General features: G+C 59.1%; 1 protein-coding gene across 6 annotated transcripts in view; it reads left to right on the forward strand.

The window, feature by feature from the left end:
- Pip5k1c (phosphatidylinositol-4-phosphate 5-kinase type 1 gamma) overlaps window positions 1-12,496 on the forward strand; it is a 37,112-nt gene extending 24,616 nt beyond the window's left edge. For 2 of the 6 annotated variants that reach the window (XM_071603936.1, XM_071603938.1), the window contains exons 9-17: window positions 26-109; window positions 248-296; window positions 1,727-1,811; window positions 2,371-2,532; window positions 3,029-3,167; window positions 3,307-3,339; window positions 3,624-3,728; window positions 4,766-4,889; window positions 5,922-8,498. In XM_071603936.1, coding sequence (XP_071460037.1) covers window positions 26-109; window positions 248-296; window positions 1,727-1,811; window positions 2,371-2,532; window positions 3,029-3,167; window positions 3,307-3,339; window positions 3,624-3,728; window positions 4,766-4,889; window positions 5,922-6,188 — 1,048 coding nt within the window. In that variant the 3' untranslated portion in view covers window positions 6,189-8,498. Of the gene's footprint in view, window positions 1-25; window positions 110-247; window positions 297-1,726; window positions 1,812-2,370; window positions 2,533-3,028; window positions 3,168-3,306; window positions 3,340-3,623; window positions 3,729-4,765; window positions 5,715-5,921; window positions 8,505-8,729 lie in introns of those variants that run through there. The other 4 variants (XM_027952579.2, XM_027952576.2, XR_011705153.1 and 1 more) reach the window with 4 other exon arrangements.
- Window positions 12,497-16,600: the final 4,104 nt, after the last annotated feature.

A 16,600-nucleotide genomic window follows, 5' to 3' on the forward strand; every position in this document is an offset into this window, starting at 1 on the left:
CATTGACTGTGCGCCCCCCCACCAGGATGGGCGGCATCCCTGCCGTGAATGGCCGCGGGGAGCGGCTGCTGCTGCACGTGGGCATCATCGACATCCTGCAGTCCTACAGGTGCCCGGCCACCCGCCTCCGGAGCCCTGGGAGGAAGAGCCTGGGGGGCCCTGAGGGAGGCTGGGGGGACAGCCTGGGGGACCCTGAGGGAGGCTGGGGGCCCTCCTGGAGGCTGACCTGCCCGTCCCTCTCCTGCAGGTTCATCAAGAAGCTGGAGCACACCTGGAAGGCCCTGGTTCACGATGGGGTGCGTTGCTTGCTGCTGCTTTTTGCCCATCAGCACACGAAAGCCCTGACCGTCCCCTAGGCCTAGGTCAGGAGAAGCACAGGCAGCCACCCGGGGAGGGGACCGCGGGACCCACACTGAGCAGGAAGGGGTCCTCGGGACAGCTGATCCATAAGTCAGTGTCCGGCCTGTCTGGCGTGCGGAGTCCTGCTCTGGGGGCCGAGGGCGGCATGGCTCCGCTCTGACCCCCACCGTCCCACACGCGTCTTCCCGTGCGCACCGGTCGGGTTGTCACGTGAAGTGCACCAGGGCAAGTGCGCGGGGCCTGAGACCCCGTCTGCCCCGCAAGCGGCTGCTCCAGTGTCCTTGAGGACTGAGACGCACTGCGGTCTTGTGGGTGGCGGACTCCTCCTGCAGCCCCTGCTCAGGCAGTTCTGACCAGCGTAGGCAGTCTGCCCAGTTGAATGCCCAGAGGAATGTTGGAAGCATTCAGAAGCAGAAACTTCCAGAACACGCACCAAGCAGGTCAGGGTGGCAGGGCGTGGCACAGCAGCAGGGCTGTGGGTGTCGTGAGCCTCGCCGGCTGGGTCGCCTGTCCCTGATGGGTCAAGCCGTCTGGTCCTGCTCGGCCAGCCAGGTCTTCCCTCTGCTGCTGCTCCACACCCCTGGCACTGTCCTTGTCCCCAGGCCCAGGTGGGCCACATCCTCACTGCAGCCAGAGGAAGGGCACCGGGGCTGGGCAGGGCCAGGGGGCTTCACAGCACTGGCTCGTGCCCCAGGGCCGGGACGTGATCCCATCCCAGGGACGTGATCCCATGCCACACCTCAGCCAGGGAGGCTGTAGGCCACGTCATATCACAGCCATGGGGACATTTGTGGCTGGGAAGCTGCTGGCCCAGAGTGGGTGGGGGCGGGGACACTGCTTCTCACCCTCTGGCTGCAGGATGGCCCCTCCCCACCCAAGACTGGTGCCCTGCCAAGTTTGAGAAGGGTGCTGGGGACCAACCGTGTGCCAGGCTCCCTGCCTGCTGTAACCTGCTGTGTGCTGTGGCCATGGCCCTGTGGTCTGCCCAGTACCGAGGACCACAGCTGTTCCATAGCTGCACCACTCTGTGACTGGGCACAAAAACAGCCAGAGACACCTGTGCGTGGGGCGATATTTGCCAAGCAGGCGTCGGCCAGGCTCCGCCCCCGTTTCCGGGTCCCGCAGGTCTCTGGGTGCTGCCTCACCGTGTCGGAGGGCTCAGTGCAGCTCTGTCTGCAACGGGAGACCCCCTTCCCTGCCACCGTTTCCCGTGGGAGCTGCTGCTCCCTGTTCCTGGGATCCCCTCTCTGAAAGCCATGGCACATTTTAAGGAGAATGCCCCTTGCCCCGATATGGCACCTGTCACGGGGAGCGCGTCCTCAGTGTCTCACGGGAAACCTGACCCCGGGGTGCGCTTCCCTCCCAGGACACGGTGTCCGTCCACCGCCCCAGCTTCTACGCAGAGCGCTTCTTCAAGTTCATGAGCAACACCGTCTTTCGGAAGAACTCCTGTGAGCTGCCTGCACCCCTGGGGGAGGAACTCTGAGGAGAGCGGGGCTGGGAAGGGGGACAGTGACCACAAAGCCCTTTGACCTGCCCCAGGCCAGGGACCTCCTTCAAAGCCCAGGGGCTAAGTCCCTGTTCACTGTGTTGCTGTCCTGGAGGCCACTGGCCCAGAGGCTAAAACCCACCTTGGGCACATCGGGCTGGGTGGGGAGTGAAGGCTCCCCGAGGCCCCGCCCCCGACAGTGGGGACTGGGGTAGCCCTGCTGTCGCTCAGCTGGTTGCAGCAGCTGCTGTGCTCTTTCTGGCCCCCACCCCAGGGGACAGTCCTGGTGCTGGGTCCCCAGGAGTCTGAGAGAAGCAGAGTGGGGTCAGCAGGAGGTACCCAGTCTCCCTGGCACCTCCTGTGGAGGAGCGTCCCTGGCCTGGAGGGACAGGCAGGCAGAGGCAGGTCAGACTGGAGGCCAGGCAGGGATCCTGGGGCAGCTGGTGCCGAGGAGTGGACACTGTCGTGCCGTGGGCAGTGGCTCCCAGCACAGGTGCCCTCCCTCCCTCCCTCCCTCCCAGCCCTCAAGTCCTCACCTTCCAAGAAGGGCCGAGGTGCCTTGCTGGCCGTGAAGCCCCTGGGGCCCAGTGCCGCCTTCTCCGCCAGCCAGATCCCCAGTGAACGGGAGGACGGGCAGTATGACCTGCGGGGCGCCCGCAGCTACCCCACGCTGGAGGACGAAGGTGACTGCCCGGCTGGGGCAGGGCTGGTTCCGTCTCCCAACCCTGGGGTCTACGGAGGGCAGACATCGGGGCTGGGCCTGGGGCAAGAGCTGCAAGGAGAGCAGAGCATGGCAGACACGCGAGCCTGTCACCAGAGGAAGCACTCCATTGGGGCAGGGCCTGCTGCTCCGTCCCTCCCCGCAGTCCCCACCTCAAGGATTCCAGGCAGGGAGGGGCAGGGCACAGAGCCCCAGGCGGGGGGGGGGGGGGGGGGGGGGGAGGGGGGGGGTTGGCGGCAGCGAGAGCCGTGGCACCACTGGGCCTTGGGCAGCTGCCCCCGGCTTCCTGCCTCTTGCAAGCTGCGGGGGCTGTTCCACCGTATCCGGCCAGAGGCCAGGTCGGGAGACTGAAGTGGGAGGTGGGGACACGCGGCGGTGTGCCCAAGCAGGAGGTGCGCTCCACTGGCCACGAGGGTGGGGCAGCAGCTCCTCGAGGTGCCCACCGCCTCTTCCCACAGGCCGGCCTGACCTCCTGCCCTGCACGCCACCCTCTTTTGAGGAGGCCACCACAGCCTCCATCGCCACAACCCTGTCATCCACCTCCCTCTCCATCCCTGAGCGGTCCCCCTCAGAGTCATCGGAGCAGCCTCGGTACAGGTGGGCGTGGCATCCTGCCGTGGGGGCGGGGCTCCCTGTGGATGGGTGGGGCCATGGTGCAGGGGCGGGGCGGGGCGGTCCCCAACCTGAGCTCTGAAGGCCAAACTCAGCCCCCTCACCTGCTGCGGTCTCTCTGCAGGCGGCGCACGCAGTCCTCTGGACAGGATGGCCGGTGAGCCCCCAGCCCCGTACCCTGGTGCCCCAGCAACCCACTCCGATGCCAGCGACCTTTGCCCCCTCTGCTATTGGGGCACAGAGAGGTTGTGCATGCTCATGCCCTGTGCCAGTGTGTGCTGCCCCTCCTGCAGCAGGGCAGGGACTGTTGGGCACCCGGATCACAGAGGAACCAGCCTCAGGCTGGGACTCCTCACGGGATGGCAGATGGGCACTGGCCTGGAAGGACGTGGTCGCTTCTGCCGTGGGAAGGGGGACGGCCTCAGCTCCCGTTGCCCACAGGCCCCAGCAGGAGCCGCACGTGGAGGAGGACCTGCAGCAGATCACGGTGCAGGTGGAGCCTGCGTGCGGCGTGGAGATGGCGGTCCCCAAGGAGGAGGACGCGGGGTGAGTGCAGCCGTGTGGGAGGAAGAGTGGCAGTGCCCAGGGGTGGCCACACAGTGACTCTTTTACTGGTTATGGATAGTGCCTTTATTTTAACTTCTTTGATTTGAGACACTGAGTCGCATGACTATACCCCTAGGGGACCCTGGGCAACGTCCTGGGCACGTGCGGTATCCTGACCAGGGTGTCCTGGCTCAGCATCTGGCCCCCATGTCCACAGCGCCCAGGGGGCCCTGGATGAGTCTGAACATCCGAGGATCTGAAGATCTCTGTCTCCCTCTTTTCGTATTTGTTTCTAACTTTGTGAGGGTCGTGGTTTTTGTTGCTCTGGGCAGGGCTGGGACGGAGCTGCCCCAGCGCCCCCCTGTGGACCGAGCTGCCCCAGCGGCCCGCCCTGCCGTTCTGTCTTAAGATGGGGCCTTGCTGGGTAGCTGCGCTGGCTTCTTCCTGCCCCGGCCTGAGTGGTGGGGCCCGCGGCGCGGCCCCTGCGCTGTCCGCACCTTCCTGGCTTTGCTCAGAGGCCCAGCAGCGCAGGCTGTGTCCCTGCTCCTGAGTGTGTTCACACCCGAGTCTCAGCCACTCCCATGAGGTAGTAGGGACCGCCTCAGCACACACCCAGGACAGTGTTAGCACCGCCACTCACAGCCGGAAACGATGCACCAGGCCCGGAGCCTCAGTGGGCATGACTTTGGAAGGCTTTGCCCTGGGCCTGGCATGGAGCACGCGAGCTCTGCGAAGAGGACACAGCAGTCCCCACCCCGCGGGGGAGACACTGCTCAGAGAGGGCATGTGACCTCCCAGAGTGGCCCGCAGGTCACTGGCTCAGCAGCAGCACCACAGGCGTCTTGTCTGCCCGCAGGAGGTGGGCGTGCCTGGCAGTGTCGGCTTCAGGGTCCCTGCTCCCTCGCCGGGACGCGCAGCCGTTGACGCCCCTGCCGAGGCTCCTGAGATGGGGAGAGGCAGGGAGGACCTGGGTGAGGGCCCGGAGGGCTGGTGCTGCCCAGAACGGCCCAGGACCTTGCCTCTGCCCACGTCCCCAGGGTGGAGGCCTCCTTGGCCGGTGCATCTGCCACCACCGTGGAGGTGGAGACCGCCAGCCAGGCCTCGGAACCCGCCAGCCAGGCCTCGGACGAGGAGGACACGCCTGCTGCGGACATCTACTTCGTAAGTGCCCAGGCCATGGGCCCCGTGGAGGCCAGCTCCAGCCCCTGAGGTGTCCGTCACCACACGCTGCCCCGCGTGTGCACACACGTTCTCACCTCGGACGTGTGCACGCTGCCCTGTGCACTCTCGTCACCGGCACACTTGGCGCACTCACGCACACAGGCGCTGTCCTAGCCACAGGCTGCTCGGTCGCGCCCACCTACCTTCCCAGCTCTCCCCTCCAGGGCCGCAGCCCTGCCCCAGGCCCCCAGGCTGGGCTCCAGGCTCTGGGTGACCTCAGGTCCCCTCCTGGCCTCGTTACCACCACCTGATTGTGCCCTTTGACTCTCGGCCTTGCTGGGCCCACACTGAGACCCAGGCTGGGCGAGGCCCTGCGTCTGGACTGCTGGGACAGGCCCCGAGGCTTGTCCCCCTGGGTGGGGGCTAGGCCAGGTGCGCTCTGTCCTCCTGGAAAGCAGGAGGACCTCGTGCTGCCCGCGGGGCCAGGGACCGTGGTACCAGGCGCTGCCCCCACAGGTAGACCTAGTAGTGGGGCTGCGGTCCAGGCTGCTGGCCCCCAGGGGGGTCCTGGGTTCTCCACCCCACTCAGGGTCAGATTTTCTCAACTGCAACAGGAGAGGCCAGGGACGCCTGCCCTGCCTCTCCCGTCATTCTCTGGGGGACGGTCACCCAGGAGCTGGCCAGGCCAGCACTGCTTCCTCACTAACACGCCTCCTTGTCTCTGAGCCGAGCCTGCCAGGGCCCAAGACTCCCCCTCTGGCCCCGGAGAAGGATGGAGGGGCCTGGGCCGTCCCCCGCCTGCGCCGTCGCCCCACACACGGGCTGGTGTGTGTCCTGGTCTGCGTGGGGCCCGTGGGGTGGTGTCTGCCGAAGGACTGTCTCCACGCTGGTGGGCCGCAGAGCGCTGCAGGCCCCTGCATGCCCCACTCCCGCTTGGCCGCTGGCTTGCCCGCCCTCCGCCCGCCTGGCTCCAGGACTCCCCGCCTCACCCTCTCCTCTCTTCCTCCTCCCTCTGGCCCATGGCCCGAGCAGTTCACCGATGGGAGGTACTGGATTTACTCTCCCCGCCATCGCCGACTGCGGGCCGTGATGCCGAGCCCCTCGGGGACTGTAAGTGACCGCAGCTGGCCCCTGGGGAGAGGGGCCTCGCCCACTTTGGGGCAGCAGGGAGCTGCAGGTCCCCGACAGAAACACGTCCTTTCTTTCCTCGGAGGACTTAGGAAAAGGGCAGGAGGTTGCGGCAGCCAGGCTTGCCCCCAGGGCGCCCTGCTGGGTGTGGGTCGTGGGAATGTCACCTAGTCCCAGATCAAGCGGGCACTGAAGAGAGTGCCTGTCTGCGGGTCTGTCCTGTGGGCCACAGGGGGTCCACTCCAACTCCAGCCTGCCTTGCCCCCCCCAGCCCTCTTGTCACGCGGTAGGTGGCCTCTTGTCACCACCCAGCCTCGCCGGTGAGGGCGGTTGGGGCCAGCAGGGCAGCTGCAGAACTGGCCCCTAACTGCAGCCCGTTGAAGGGTGCATCTCACAGGGGCAGAGGCCAGCTCCCCAGAGGGCCCACCACAGCTCAAGGCTCAGGTCCTAGACTCAGTGCTCACTGGTCACTAGGCACTCGCCCCCCACGTCTGGGATGCCACACAGGTGTTAGGTAGCCATGGTGTCACTGTCCCCGAGAGGCTGAGTCGCCCACTCAGCTGCACAGCGCTTGCTCGGCCAGCTCAGGCGTAGACCTGAGAGCTCGTTCTGCACTGGAGCCCCTCGGGGCTGCCCGGCCCTGTCAGCAAACCCCCTGGGTGAGGCTGTGCACTGGGCCCGTCCTCTGCCCGGCAGTCCTGGTGTCCAGCTGAGCCAGCAGTGGTGAGCAGGGACGCCACACCCCTGAGTAAGCTGCCGCCCGAGGCTTGGGCTGGGGATGCACCCAGCAGCCACGAGGGCCTCAGGGCCCCGGGTTTGGAGAGGTGGGAAAGGAAGGGGCTGGCAGGGGACATGGTGGAAGCAACAGGTGGCGGCTAGATGGTGGGGGGCACCCAGAGCTAGAGGAGCCGGAGGGACGGTCACCCGGGGTCCTGGCCACTTGGCCAGCTGGCAGCTGCAGGGCCCCTCTGTCCCGCTTCTGGAGAATGGGAAGCTGACTGCGCTGCCTTTCTAAGGTGGCCACCGAGTGTCTACTGCCAGGGACCCCTCCCAGGAGCAGCGTGGCCTGCAGGGCTTGGGGCTGCTGCCAGCCTCCCTCCCAGGGTTGGCCCTTCTGGGCCTTAGGTGGAGACCCTCCTCCGATCCCCGCTGCTGGACCCCAGCCGGTGCTGGTGGAGCTGGCGGCTCTGTCACCAGCCCAGTACCTGTGACAGCTGTGGGGCCTGAGCTGGTTCCCAGGGCTGGAGGCGGCTCCAGAAGTCCGGGCCTTTGCAACTCCGTGGAGCCTGGAGGCCCCTACTGGGCCAGGCCACTGAGCAGGGGTCGCTGCCCACAGTGCCCAGCAGCCGGGGCAGTTCACATGGCAACGGGATCGGGCAGGAGTCGTAGTTGAGTGGGCAGAGGGGCCTTCTGGGTGGAGGGGGCCTCGCGGGGCCAGGTGGCGGGTGCAGGAGCCCTGGGGCAGAGCCAGAGCAGGTCAGGCTGGGTCAGCCAGCGCACTGGGCCACATGCTGGCGCTGGCCCTTGCCGTTCACAGACAAGGAAGCAGCAGGCCCTGGACAAGAGGGTGGGCAGGTCCCGGCAGTGATGGGCCTGGGGCAGCGTGTGGGCTGTGGCTGTGAGCTTAGGGGTCAGCCGGGGGACTGCCAGAGAGCACGGCCAGGTAGGCTCGTGTTCGGGGCTGGGAGCCGCCCAGAGGGTCCTGGAAGGCCAGGTGGCGAGGGAGGCCCTGGCGGGGAGGGAAGGAGAAGGCCCGAGAACATTGGAGCCAGGCCTCTGGAGCTGGGGCCGACTCTGCAGGGACAGGGATGGGCACCCTCCCTCCTCCAGACCCTTCCCCGACACAGCCAGGCCCGGGTGGCCCAGCAGAGGCCAGAGTGCAGCTCCGCCTGGCCCAGCCCTGGGCCTAGCTCACTGGGCCCCATGCCCCTGAAGGGCATCCTTGTGCCCCAAGGAAAGTCCTGTGCCTGGGGCAGCCTGAGCTCGTGGGTGCCACCGATGTTCAGGTGCTGACCGTCCTCTGCATGGTCCAGAAACAGGTCGGCGCCCAGGACCTTCCGTGAGGGTCCCCGGGACCCTGGTGCCTGTGGCAGGTGGGGGAGGCTGAGAGGAGCCCCTGCTAAGACAGAGGCCAGGCTGCACATGGCGCCCCCTCCTGTCCCCTGCTGTCTCGGCCACCTCAACTGAGCTCACCGCTTCCTGCTGTCTGCCCATCTGCCACTCTCGCCCAGGGCCGCGGGTGGGGCAGAGCCCGGTGGAGAGGGCATCGGGCCTGGCGCCCCGCACCCTGCCCGGGCGCTGCCTCTTTTATTCTCTCTGTCTTTCTTCCTCTCCTGCCTGCCTCACCCTGCCCTCCTGCGCCCCTGCACGCGCACCCGCCACCCGCAGCCCACCGACGAGAGGAGCTGGGTGTACTCCCCGCTTCACTATAGCGCGCAGGCCCAGCCCGCCCCCGATGGCGGTGGTGGCGGCAGCGGCAACAACACAGTAAGTGGCCGGTGGCCGCCGGCCCAGGCCGAGCCCAGGCGGCCGAGAGGTCAGCTGGGGAAGCAGGCGGGCGGGGGGGTGCAGGCGGCCACTCTGCCTGGGTAAGTACCCGGCCTGGCAGCCCTGGCACCAGGCGTGGCCAGGTGGGGTAGGGCCCACTCAGGGGCCCGTGGGTGGCACGGGGCGGGCGGCCACAGCCCCCCTCACCCGCCTCCGCTCTTGCAGTAATCTCTATGCAGCCCCCAACCTGGAGCCGAGCGCCCAGAGCGCCCACGCCGCGTGCTGCTCAGAGGCGTCACCTACCCCCAGGCCTGGAGCCCGGAGACCTGGCCCAACCTCATCCTCCTTCGTCCTCCGGGGACACTGATGGCCGAGCCCCTCCCCACCCCGACAGCTCTGGGCCACATGGCGACCTGGGGCGTGGCGCCTGGCAACCAGCTGCGCCCACAGGACGACGACCCCCAGAGCGTCACCGTGTATTTATTTTGGTCCTCACTCCGCACAGGACGGAAGCACCTGCGTGCTTTTTTAGAAAAAAAAAAAAGAAACAAATAAACAGGAAGAGATTCCAGCGCTGCTCTGCGGCCCGCGTGCTGGCCCGTCTGCCACTCCGGGGACCCGGCCCAGCTGCCCAGAGCCCACACTCCATCTCAGCCCAGCGGCCTGCGGAGGAGACCCGTGGCTGAGGGTCCTGAGGCCACCCCGTCCTTACCTGGAAGCAGGATCCCCCTCCCTCGGCCCAGGTGGGGGCCCTTGCGAGGCACGACATCCCTCAGCAGTGGCCTTCACACCTGTTTCCTGCCACTAGGAGGGACGGCCCGAGACTGGGCATCCAGCAAGGTCGCAGCCCAGACCTGGCACTGGGAGCCCCCACAGCTGCTCCCTCCTGGCGGAGCCCAGGGCCGGGGGCGGGTAGAGGGGGACTGGCTGTCCCTGCCCAGCTCACTGGTGCCAGTGGAGAGGACCCCCTGGGGACACACCCCTTCAAAGCAGTGTCCAGCTTTGGGAGGAGAGGCGGCCAGACCTCCGGTCACTGGGCACCACAGCTGGCATCCCAGTGAGGGCCAGGCTGTGCTCAGGCCTGCGTGGCACGTCGGGGCACATGTGCCCCAGGGGGGTGACCCTCTTCAGGGATGGCCATGCATGTTTCCACTTGTCATTTCCAGCAGGGACAACTGCTCCTAGGGGGACAGTGACCCCAGAGCCCCATGGGGCAGTCACCTGGGCCCCGCTGTGTCTAGAGGGGGCAGGTTGGAGCCACCACTGCCTCCCACAGGACCCCTGGAGGGGCTTGTTGGTGGCAGGGCCTCAGTGGGCACAGGGGGAGGGGACCTGCAGCAGAAGCCACTCTGGCCTTTGCAGGGCCGAACGGCACAGGGACCAGTCCACCCAGGAACGTGAAAGCCTGTCCATCACCTCGCGCCTCCCTGGCCGCTGCTCAGGCCCTCCTGGTCTCCCCCTGCAGCAACGGCAGGGATCCGGTCATCTCACGACCCTCACCTGGTGGCTGATGCAGGGGCTCAGAGACCCCATCAGGAGGAGCCTATCTGGGGTCCCCAGTACCCGCCCGTCTCTGCCCAAGAAGGGTTTGTTTAGACAGAGCGTCCTTGGCCCTGTGTGCTGTCCCTGACAGTCCCTGCCCATCCTCGTGAAGGACACCCCGCAGACGCCTTGGGGATCGGGGCAGAGATCACAAGGGGCATTTAGGATCTGGATGACTCACGGGCACAGCTGCGTGGTCACTGCACCTGGGTCCCCAGGGGGCTGGCACCAGGAACAGGAGCCTGTGGAGGTGGCCTGGAGCCGTGGGCACCACCCCTCGTGCAGCCAGTGCCATCCAGGGTGACTTGGCAAGACAGGGAGTGGCTGCTGCAGCCCCTTGGGCCTGGGTGATCAGAGGCCACGTGTGCTGGTGCGGCCACAGCAGGAGAGACTCAGAAGACCCCACGGACGTCATGGCAGTTCCATTTTTGTGTTAAGTGTCACAAAGAACCCCTTGGAGATCTATGTTGTGTAGTGTTTTTTTTTTTTTTTTTCCTTTTGTGGACTGTCAAGCAGATGTTAAAGTGCCCCTCTGAGCTTGTCAAGAGCCATGTTTGCTTATGATTTGGGGAGCTGGGGGGAGCAAAGGCCTGTTTCTGATGGTGGGCACACTCCTGGCCTTCCTCAGACTCCCCGTGAGGAAGGCACCGGGCCCACCGGCCGCCTCCCCTCCCAGGAGATCTGTAAATACTGTCGTGATCTGCTGCCCGGCTTGGCCCTCTGATGGCTACTACTGCTCAGGCTGTGGCCGGTGTCCAGATGCAGCTGTGAATCATAAAGAACTCAGAGGCCGACAAGGTGGAGACTCCCACAAGTCCTCTTCCAGCCTCTGTCCCTTCTAAGCCATTCCAATGCGTCCCTGTGCACCCCCACACCTGGCTCAGTGCAATACTCCTGTCCCAATGGGGTCCCATGCCATGGTACTCTCGCCGCAGCCCCTCGGTCCCCACCCCAGGACAACATCCCCCCTCTTTTTCTCTGGTGGTTGAAAACTGCGTCCCCTGACCCTGCCCCGTCTTGTTTTTATGGCCGAGCCAATTCCAAAACAACTGCAAACCTTGTGTGTCTTAACTGTCACCGGGGGTTCCTCGTCCTCAGCCCCTGTGGTCTGGTGTGTGACAATCCAGAGCATGGCTTCCCATGGCACTGACAAGGAGGCCGTGTCCCTCCAACCCAGAGTGCGGGGTGCCTCTGACAGTGCAGCTGCTGCTGGCCCCAGAGAGCACTTGTACGCAGCTCGGGCCCCACCCCCACCACTCCCCCCTTTTTATGTTGAGGATGTTCTAATAAATCGGGTATGAACATCGACCTGCCTCTGCTGCTGCTGTGGGTTCTGCGGTTTGGCTGGGGGTTAGAGACCACTGAATTGCAGCCAAAGGACACGTCTGTGAGATTTTGACAATAGTAAGACCCACCTGTCATCCCACTGACCTCAGGCTGAGGCAGGAGGATCCCTTGGGCCCTGCCGTCTGGGGCCAGCCTGGCAACACAGTGAGACCCAAACAGGTGAACAGGTATGACCTCCTCTGCACTCCAGTTCTGCTCAGAGAACATTTCCAAGGCTTCCTTTGTCATCCAGGAGTCCCAGCTCAGAGGAACAGACCCCCACCCCCAGAGTCTTCATTCCTTCTTCCAGAGTTGACCCAAGGAAGTGAAATATGGACCTCTGTGGGAGGAAGATGATTCTCTAAAATTGAGAAACTGCCCTGAAGGCAGGCCCTGGCTGTAAGCAAGCCCTGGGAATGCTGGTTGGTTGCAGAGGTGGACTTGGAAAGAGCAGGGCTCCTGTGAGATGGACACAGAGGTCTCTAGTTTTCTTCCTTGCCTCCAATAATAGCACGTACTGCTGAGGATGTCGCTTGGGTACAATGCCCCATATGTGCAAACCTGGGTCTGCAAACAAGAAGAAGATGGGCTCTCAGGGTCACATCTGCGTGTTTCTGAACCGGAGACCAGGGCTCCTCCCATTGGGCCCATCCTGTCATCCTCCCGTCCCATGGCCTTTGGCAGGACCACTATCAGGAGCAAGAGGAGCGGGTCCTGGGTTTCCTTTGGAGGAGCAGAGCACACACAGGAGTGTTGAGAGCACAACCAAGTCAAGATGGCGCCTGGCATTTTGCCAGAAGGAGTGGTTGAGGGGTAGTGCCAGCGAGCCATTAAGATGATGATGGTTGAGTTGAGCTGTGTATGACTATTGGGATGATGACTGATTGCTGTAACTGGATGATGCTAAATTGAAACAAGCTGTGTATTCAGTTGTGTATATAAACCTCTGCTGTCCGGCAATAAGGCGGCTCCTGCTACCTCGGGTGCCCGCTACTTTTGAGTTCTCGCAGAGTTCCTGTTGAGTTCCCGTTGAGTTCTCGCGGGGTTCCCGTAGAGTTCCCATTGAGTTCCCGTGGAGTTCGCGTGGGTTCTCGAATAAAGTTCGTTCCTGCTTGAATCTACAAGTGGCTCGTGACCTCCCGGTTACTAGTGCCCAGCCAGACTGCGGCATTTGGTGGCCTGTTCGAGGAATGCCTGAAGCTTGGGGATAAGTGAAATTGCTCACCCCTGAGGGCAGGGCGAGAGAATGGGTGACCATTTCAAAAAACAATGTGTTCTTGTTTTGATTTGTTTTGTTTTTGTTTCAAGCTGCCTGTCCCTAGGACTTTCTCAGGCAAACTGGGGAAAGTGTTTGGCTCAAGGTTTGAAGTTGTTCGCCCCTGATGAAGAGATAGAGATAGACCACGGATATACATGTCAAGAAAATAGGAAAACTGATACAACAGATTTTTGTTCCGTTTTTGTTTCACTTTGTTTCGGGTTTGTTTTGTTTTATCTTGTTGGGTTGCGTTATCTTTATAGCAAAAATATGGAATTAAAAATTAGTAAAAACCAAACCGAAAGGGTGTTAAGTAAATTGCTAGAGGAAGGAGGCATCTCAGTAAAATCAAGAACAGTTAGGGCATACGTTAAGACAATACAAAGGTGTAGCCCATGGTTCATTAAAGAGGGGTTGTTAAATATATCACAATGGAACCATCATGGTGAAGATTTAAAAAGGATAGAAAAGGAAAGCCCAGGGACTCTGCCAGTTGGCACATTACCATTGTGGACGTTGGTACAATCTTGTTTGCTTAGTCTAGGAGAAGACATCCTATATCAGGTAAAAGAGGAAGTCTCTTGAGTTAGTCAGACAGGGGAAGAAAGTTTAGAGGAGGAAGGGCCATCAGGGGAGAAGTTACAACGGGAGGTTGCTACTAACATCTTTCCATCACGAGGGCGTAAGTGTCCAACCAACAGCTACACCTATGTATACGGAGACAATATATGCTGGGGGGCCCCCAACCCCCGTAGTTGATAGATGGGATCCTGAGACAGGACCTCAAAGATTAGCATGCCCTGTAATTGAGACGGCAGGAGGGCAGTGAATTCACCGTGCTCTAGATTTCAAAACTATGAAGCAGTTAAAGGAGGCTGTAACAACCTATGGTCCTCAAGCACCCTTCACGGTAAGCATGGTCGAATCCATTACCAACTTGAACATGATGCCAGCAGATTGGACTAGTATGTGTAAAGCTGTGCTAAATGGAGGACAATACCTGTTACGGAAGGTTGCCAATGAGGAATTTTGCATGGAGACGGCTAGGCGAAATGCAGCAGCCAGTTATCCTCAGAGAAATCTAGATATGTTTTTAGGAGAGGGACCTTATGAGGATCAGCATCAACAAATTGCATATGATCCTGCCATATACTCACAAATTGCTGCAGATGCAGTTAGGGCATGGAAGACTTTACAGGGGCATGGAGATTTACAAGGTCAATTATCTAAGGTAATACAAGGAGCTAATGAACCTTACGCTAAATTTGTAGATAGGCTTATTCAAACAGCTACCAGAATCTTTGGGGATGTAGAACAAGCGATGCCATTAATAAAACAATTAGGCTACGAACAAGCAAATAGATGGTGCAGGGAGGCCATTAGAGCATGGAAACATGGAGATTTAAACACATATATTAAATTATGTAGAGACATTAATGAACAGGGGCAAGCCTTGGCAGCTGCAGTACAACAGGCTCTAGGTGCCAGGCCAAAAACATGCTACAATTGTGGACAAACAGGACATTTTAGAAGGAGTTGCCCCATAGGAGGAGGGTTTAACAAAACTGGATATGATCAAAGGGGTAGAATACCGGGTATTTGCCCACGATGCCATAGAGGGAGACATTGGGCTAATTAATGCTATTCTCAAACCACCATAGAGGGTACTCTGTTATCAAAAAAAGGACAAGGACCAGGTGTTTATCCACGATATCATGGAGAAAGGCATTGGGCTCCATTGCCAAAAAAACGGACAGGGGGGCCCAATGCTCCAGGGCCCACGACCACAAATATACGGGGCAGTGGAGGAACCCAGCAACACCATCAGGGTAGTGCCCAGGACACATTATCCATCAGATCTCTCATCAGACAAACCAGAGGGAGCGCAGGATTGACATCTGTGCCTCCGCCAGAGCAGTACCAACTCCAGAGATGGGAGTTCAAATCATTCCCACAGGAGTAAAAGGACCTCTTCCCAAAGGAACAGTAGGCTTATTGTTAGGACGCAGTTCTTCTACTCTAAAAGGACTTATGATAAGTCCTGGGGTAATTGATCCTGATTATGAAGGTGAAATAAAAATTATAGCCAGTTCTCCAAAGGGTATATCAGTAATTTCACCAGGAGATAGAATAGCACAGTTATTAAAAATACACAGCCTACATGATAAATTTCCAGTCGTACTGTAGAAAGAGGTTCCAGGGGATTAGGCTCCACAGGTGTAGATTGGGCTATGCTGTCTTTAAATTTAGATTCTCGCCCCATGATAAAACCAAATATTCAAAGACATGAATTTAAAGGGCTACTGGATACAGGTGCAGACCTTAGCATCATCTCTTGTCAAGAATGGCCAAAACATTGGCCGTTACAACAGGCCACTCAAACGCTTCGAGGCCTAGGAGTGGCGACTAATCCCCATAGAAGTGCAGTGGTATTAGATCGGAAGGATCCTGAAGGATGTGAAGGAACTATACAGCCATATGTATTGGATCATCTTCCCATAAATTTATGGGGACGAGATGCCCTAGATCAATTAGGACTAACATTAACAAATAACATCGATCCAAATGCGCCCACTATTAGGGCTAGACAAGGTTTTAGGAAAGGAAAAGGATTAGGAGAAAAAGGACAAGGTATAGTGGCACCAATACAAATAGATCAAGGAACAGACAGACATGGATTGGGTTTTCAGGAGGGGGTCACTGAGACAATAAAAATTACTTGGAAATCAGAAAGACCAGTGTGGGTTCCTCAGTGGCCCCTGACTAAAGAAAAGATACAAGCAGCCCATGACCTGGTCAACCAACAATTAGCAGAAGGACATATACAACCTTCTGTATCTCCCTAAAACACTCCCATTTTTGTCATAAAAAAGAAATCTGGTAAATGGAGATTATGGCAAGATTTAAGAGCCATTAATAATGAGATGGTTATTGTGGGACCTGCTCAATCGGGGATTCCTCAATTGTCTGCTTGACCAAAAACCTGGTATGTTTTAGTTATAGATATTAAAGATTGTTTTTTTTTCAATTCCAATTCATCTTGAGGATAGTCCATGTTTTGCATTTACTATCCCTGCACTGAATCATGAAGGTCCTGATCAGAGATATGAATGGAAAGTACTCCCTCAAGGGATGGCTAACAGCCCAACTATGTGTCAAATTTATTAACAAAGCAATCCAGCCACTTAGAAATCAAAATCCTGAACTACAAATATTTCACTATATGGATGATGTATTATTAGCACACAAAGCTAAAAACACATTGCTAGAATGTTATGCCACACTTACAAACTTATTAAAAAATTATAATCTCGAGATAGCAATAGATAAAGTACAATTAAATTTTCCAATTAATTATTTAGGACTTCTATTATCCTCAACCATGGTCCATCCACCAAAAATTCAAATACGAGTAGATCGACTCAAATCACTAAACGACTTTCAGAAGTTATTAGGAGACATAAATTGGATAAGGCCTTATCTAGGTATACCAACAGGAGAGTTGGGACCTTTATTTGATATCCTAAAAGGTCCATCAGATCCAAATTCACCCCGCATGTTAATGCGTGAAGCAAGAAAGACATTAAAACTCATTGAAACATATATGGAAAATATGCATTTGGATAGAATTGATATAAGTTTGCCTTTATTATTTATTGTACTACCAACAAAAAATATTCCTACAGGAGTATTTTGGCAAGAAGGTCCATTATTATGGATACATTTATCTTATTCTCCTAACACTATTCTTACTAGGTATCCTGAGGCTGTGGGACAATTAATACTCAAAGGAATAAAAGCAGCAAAGGGAGTGTTTGGAATTTCTCCCAATAAAATTATTACTCCATATAATATGGATCAAATTGATGAGTTAGCTAATGAGTTAAATACTTGGGCAATAATCATGTGCAAATCTAATGTTTCATTTGATAACCACTTACCATCCAATCCTTTGTTGTCTTTTTGGTCA

The sequence above is a fragment of the Marmota flaviventris genome, chromosome 1 (genome assembly GCF_047511675.1).
Source record: "Marmota flaviventris isolate mMarFla1 chromosome 1, mMarFla1.hap1, whole genome shotgun sequence".
Taxonomy (NCBI): domain Eukaryota; kingdom Metazoa; phylum Chordata; class Mammalia; order Rodentia; family Sciuridae; genus Marmota; species Marmota flaviventris.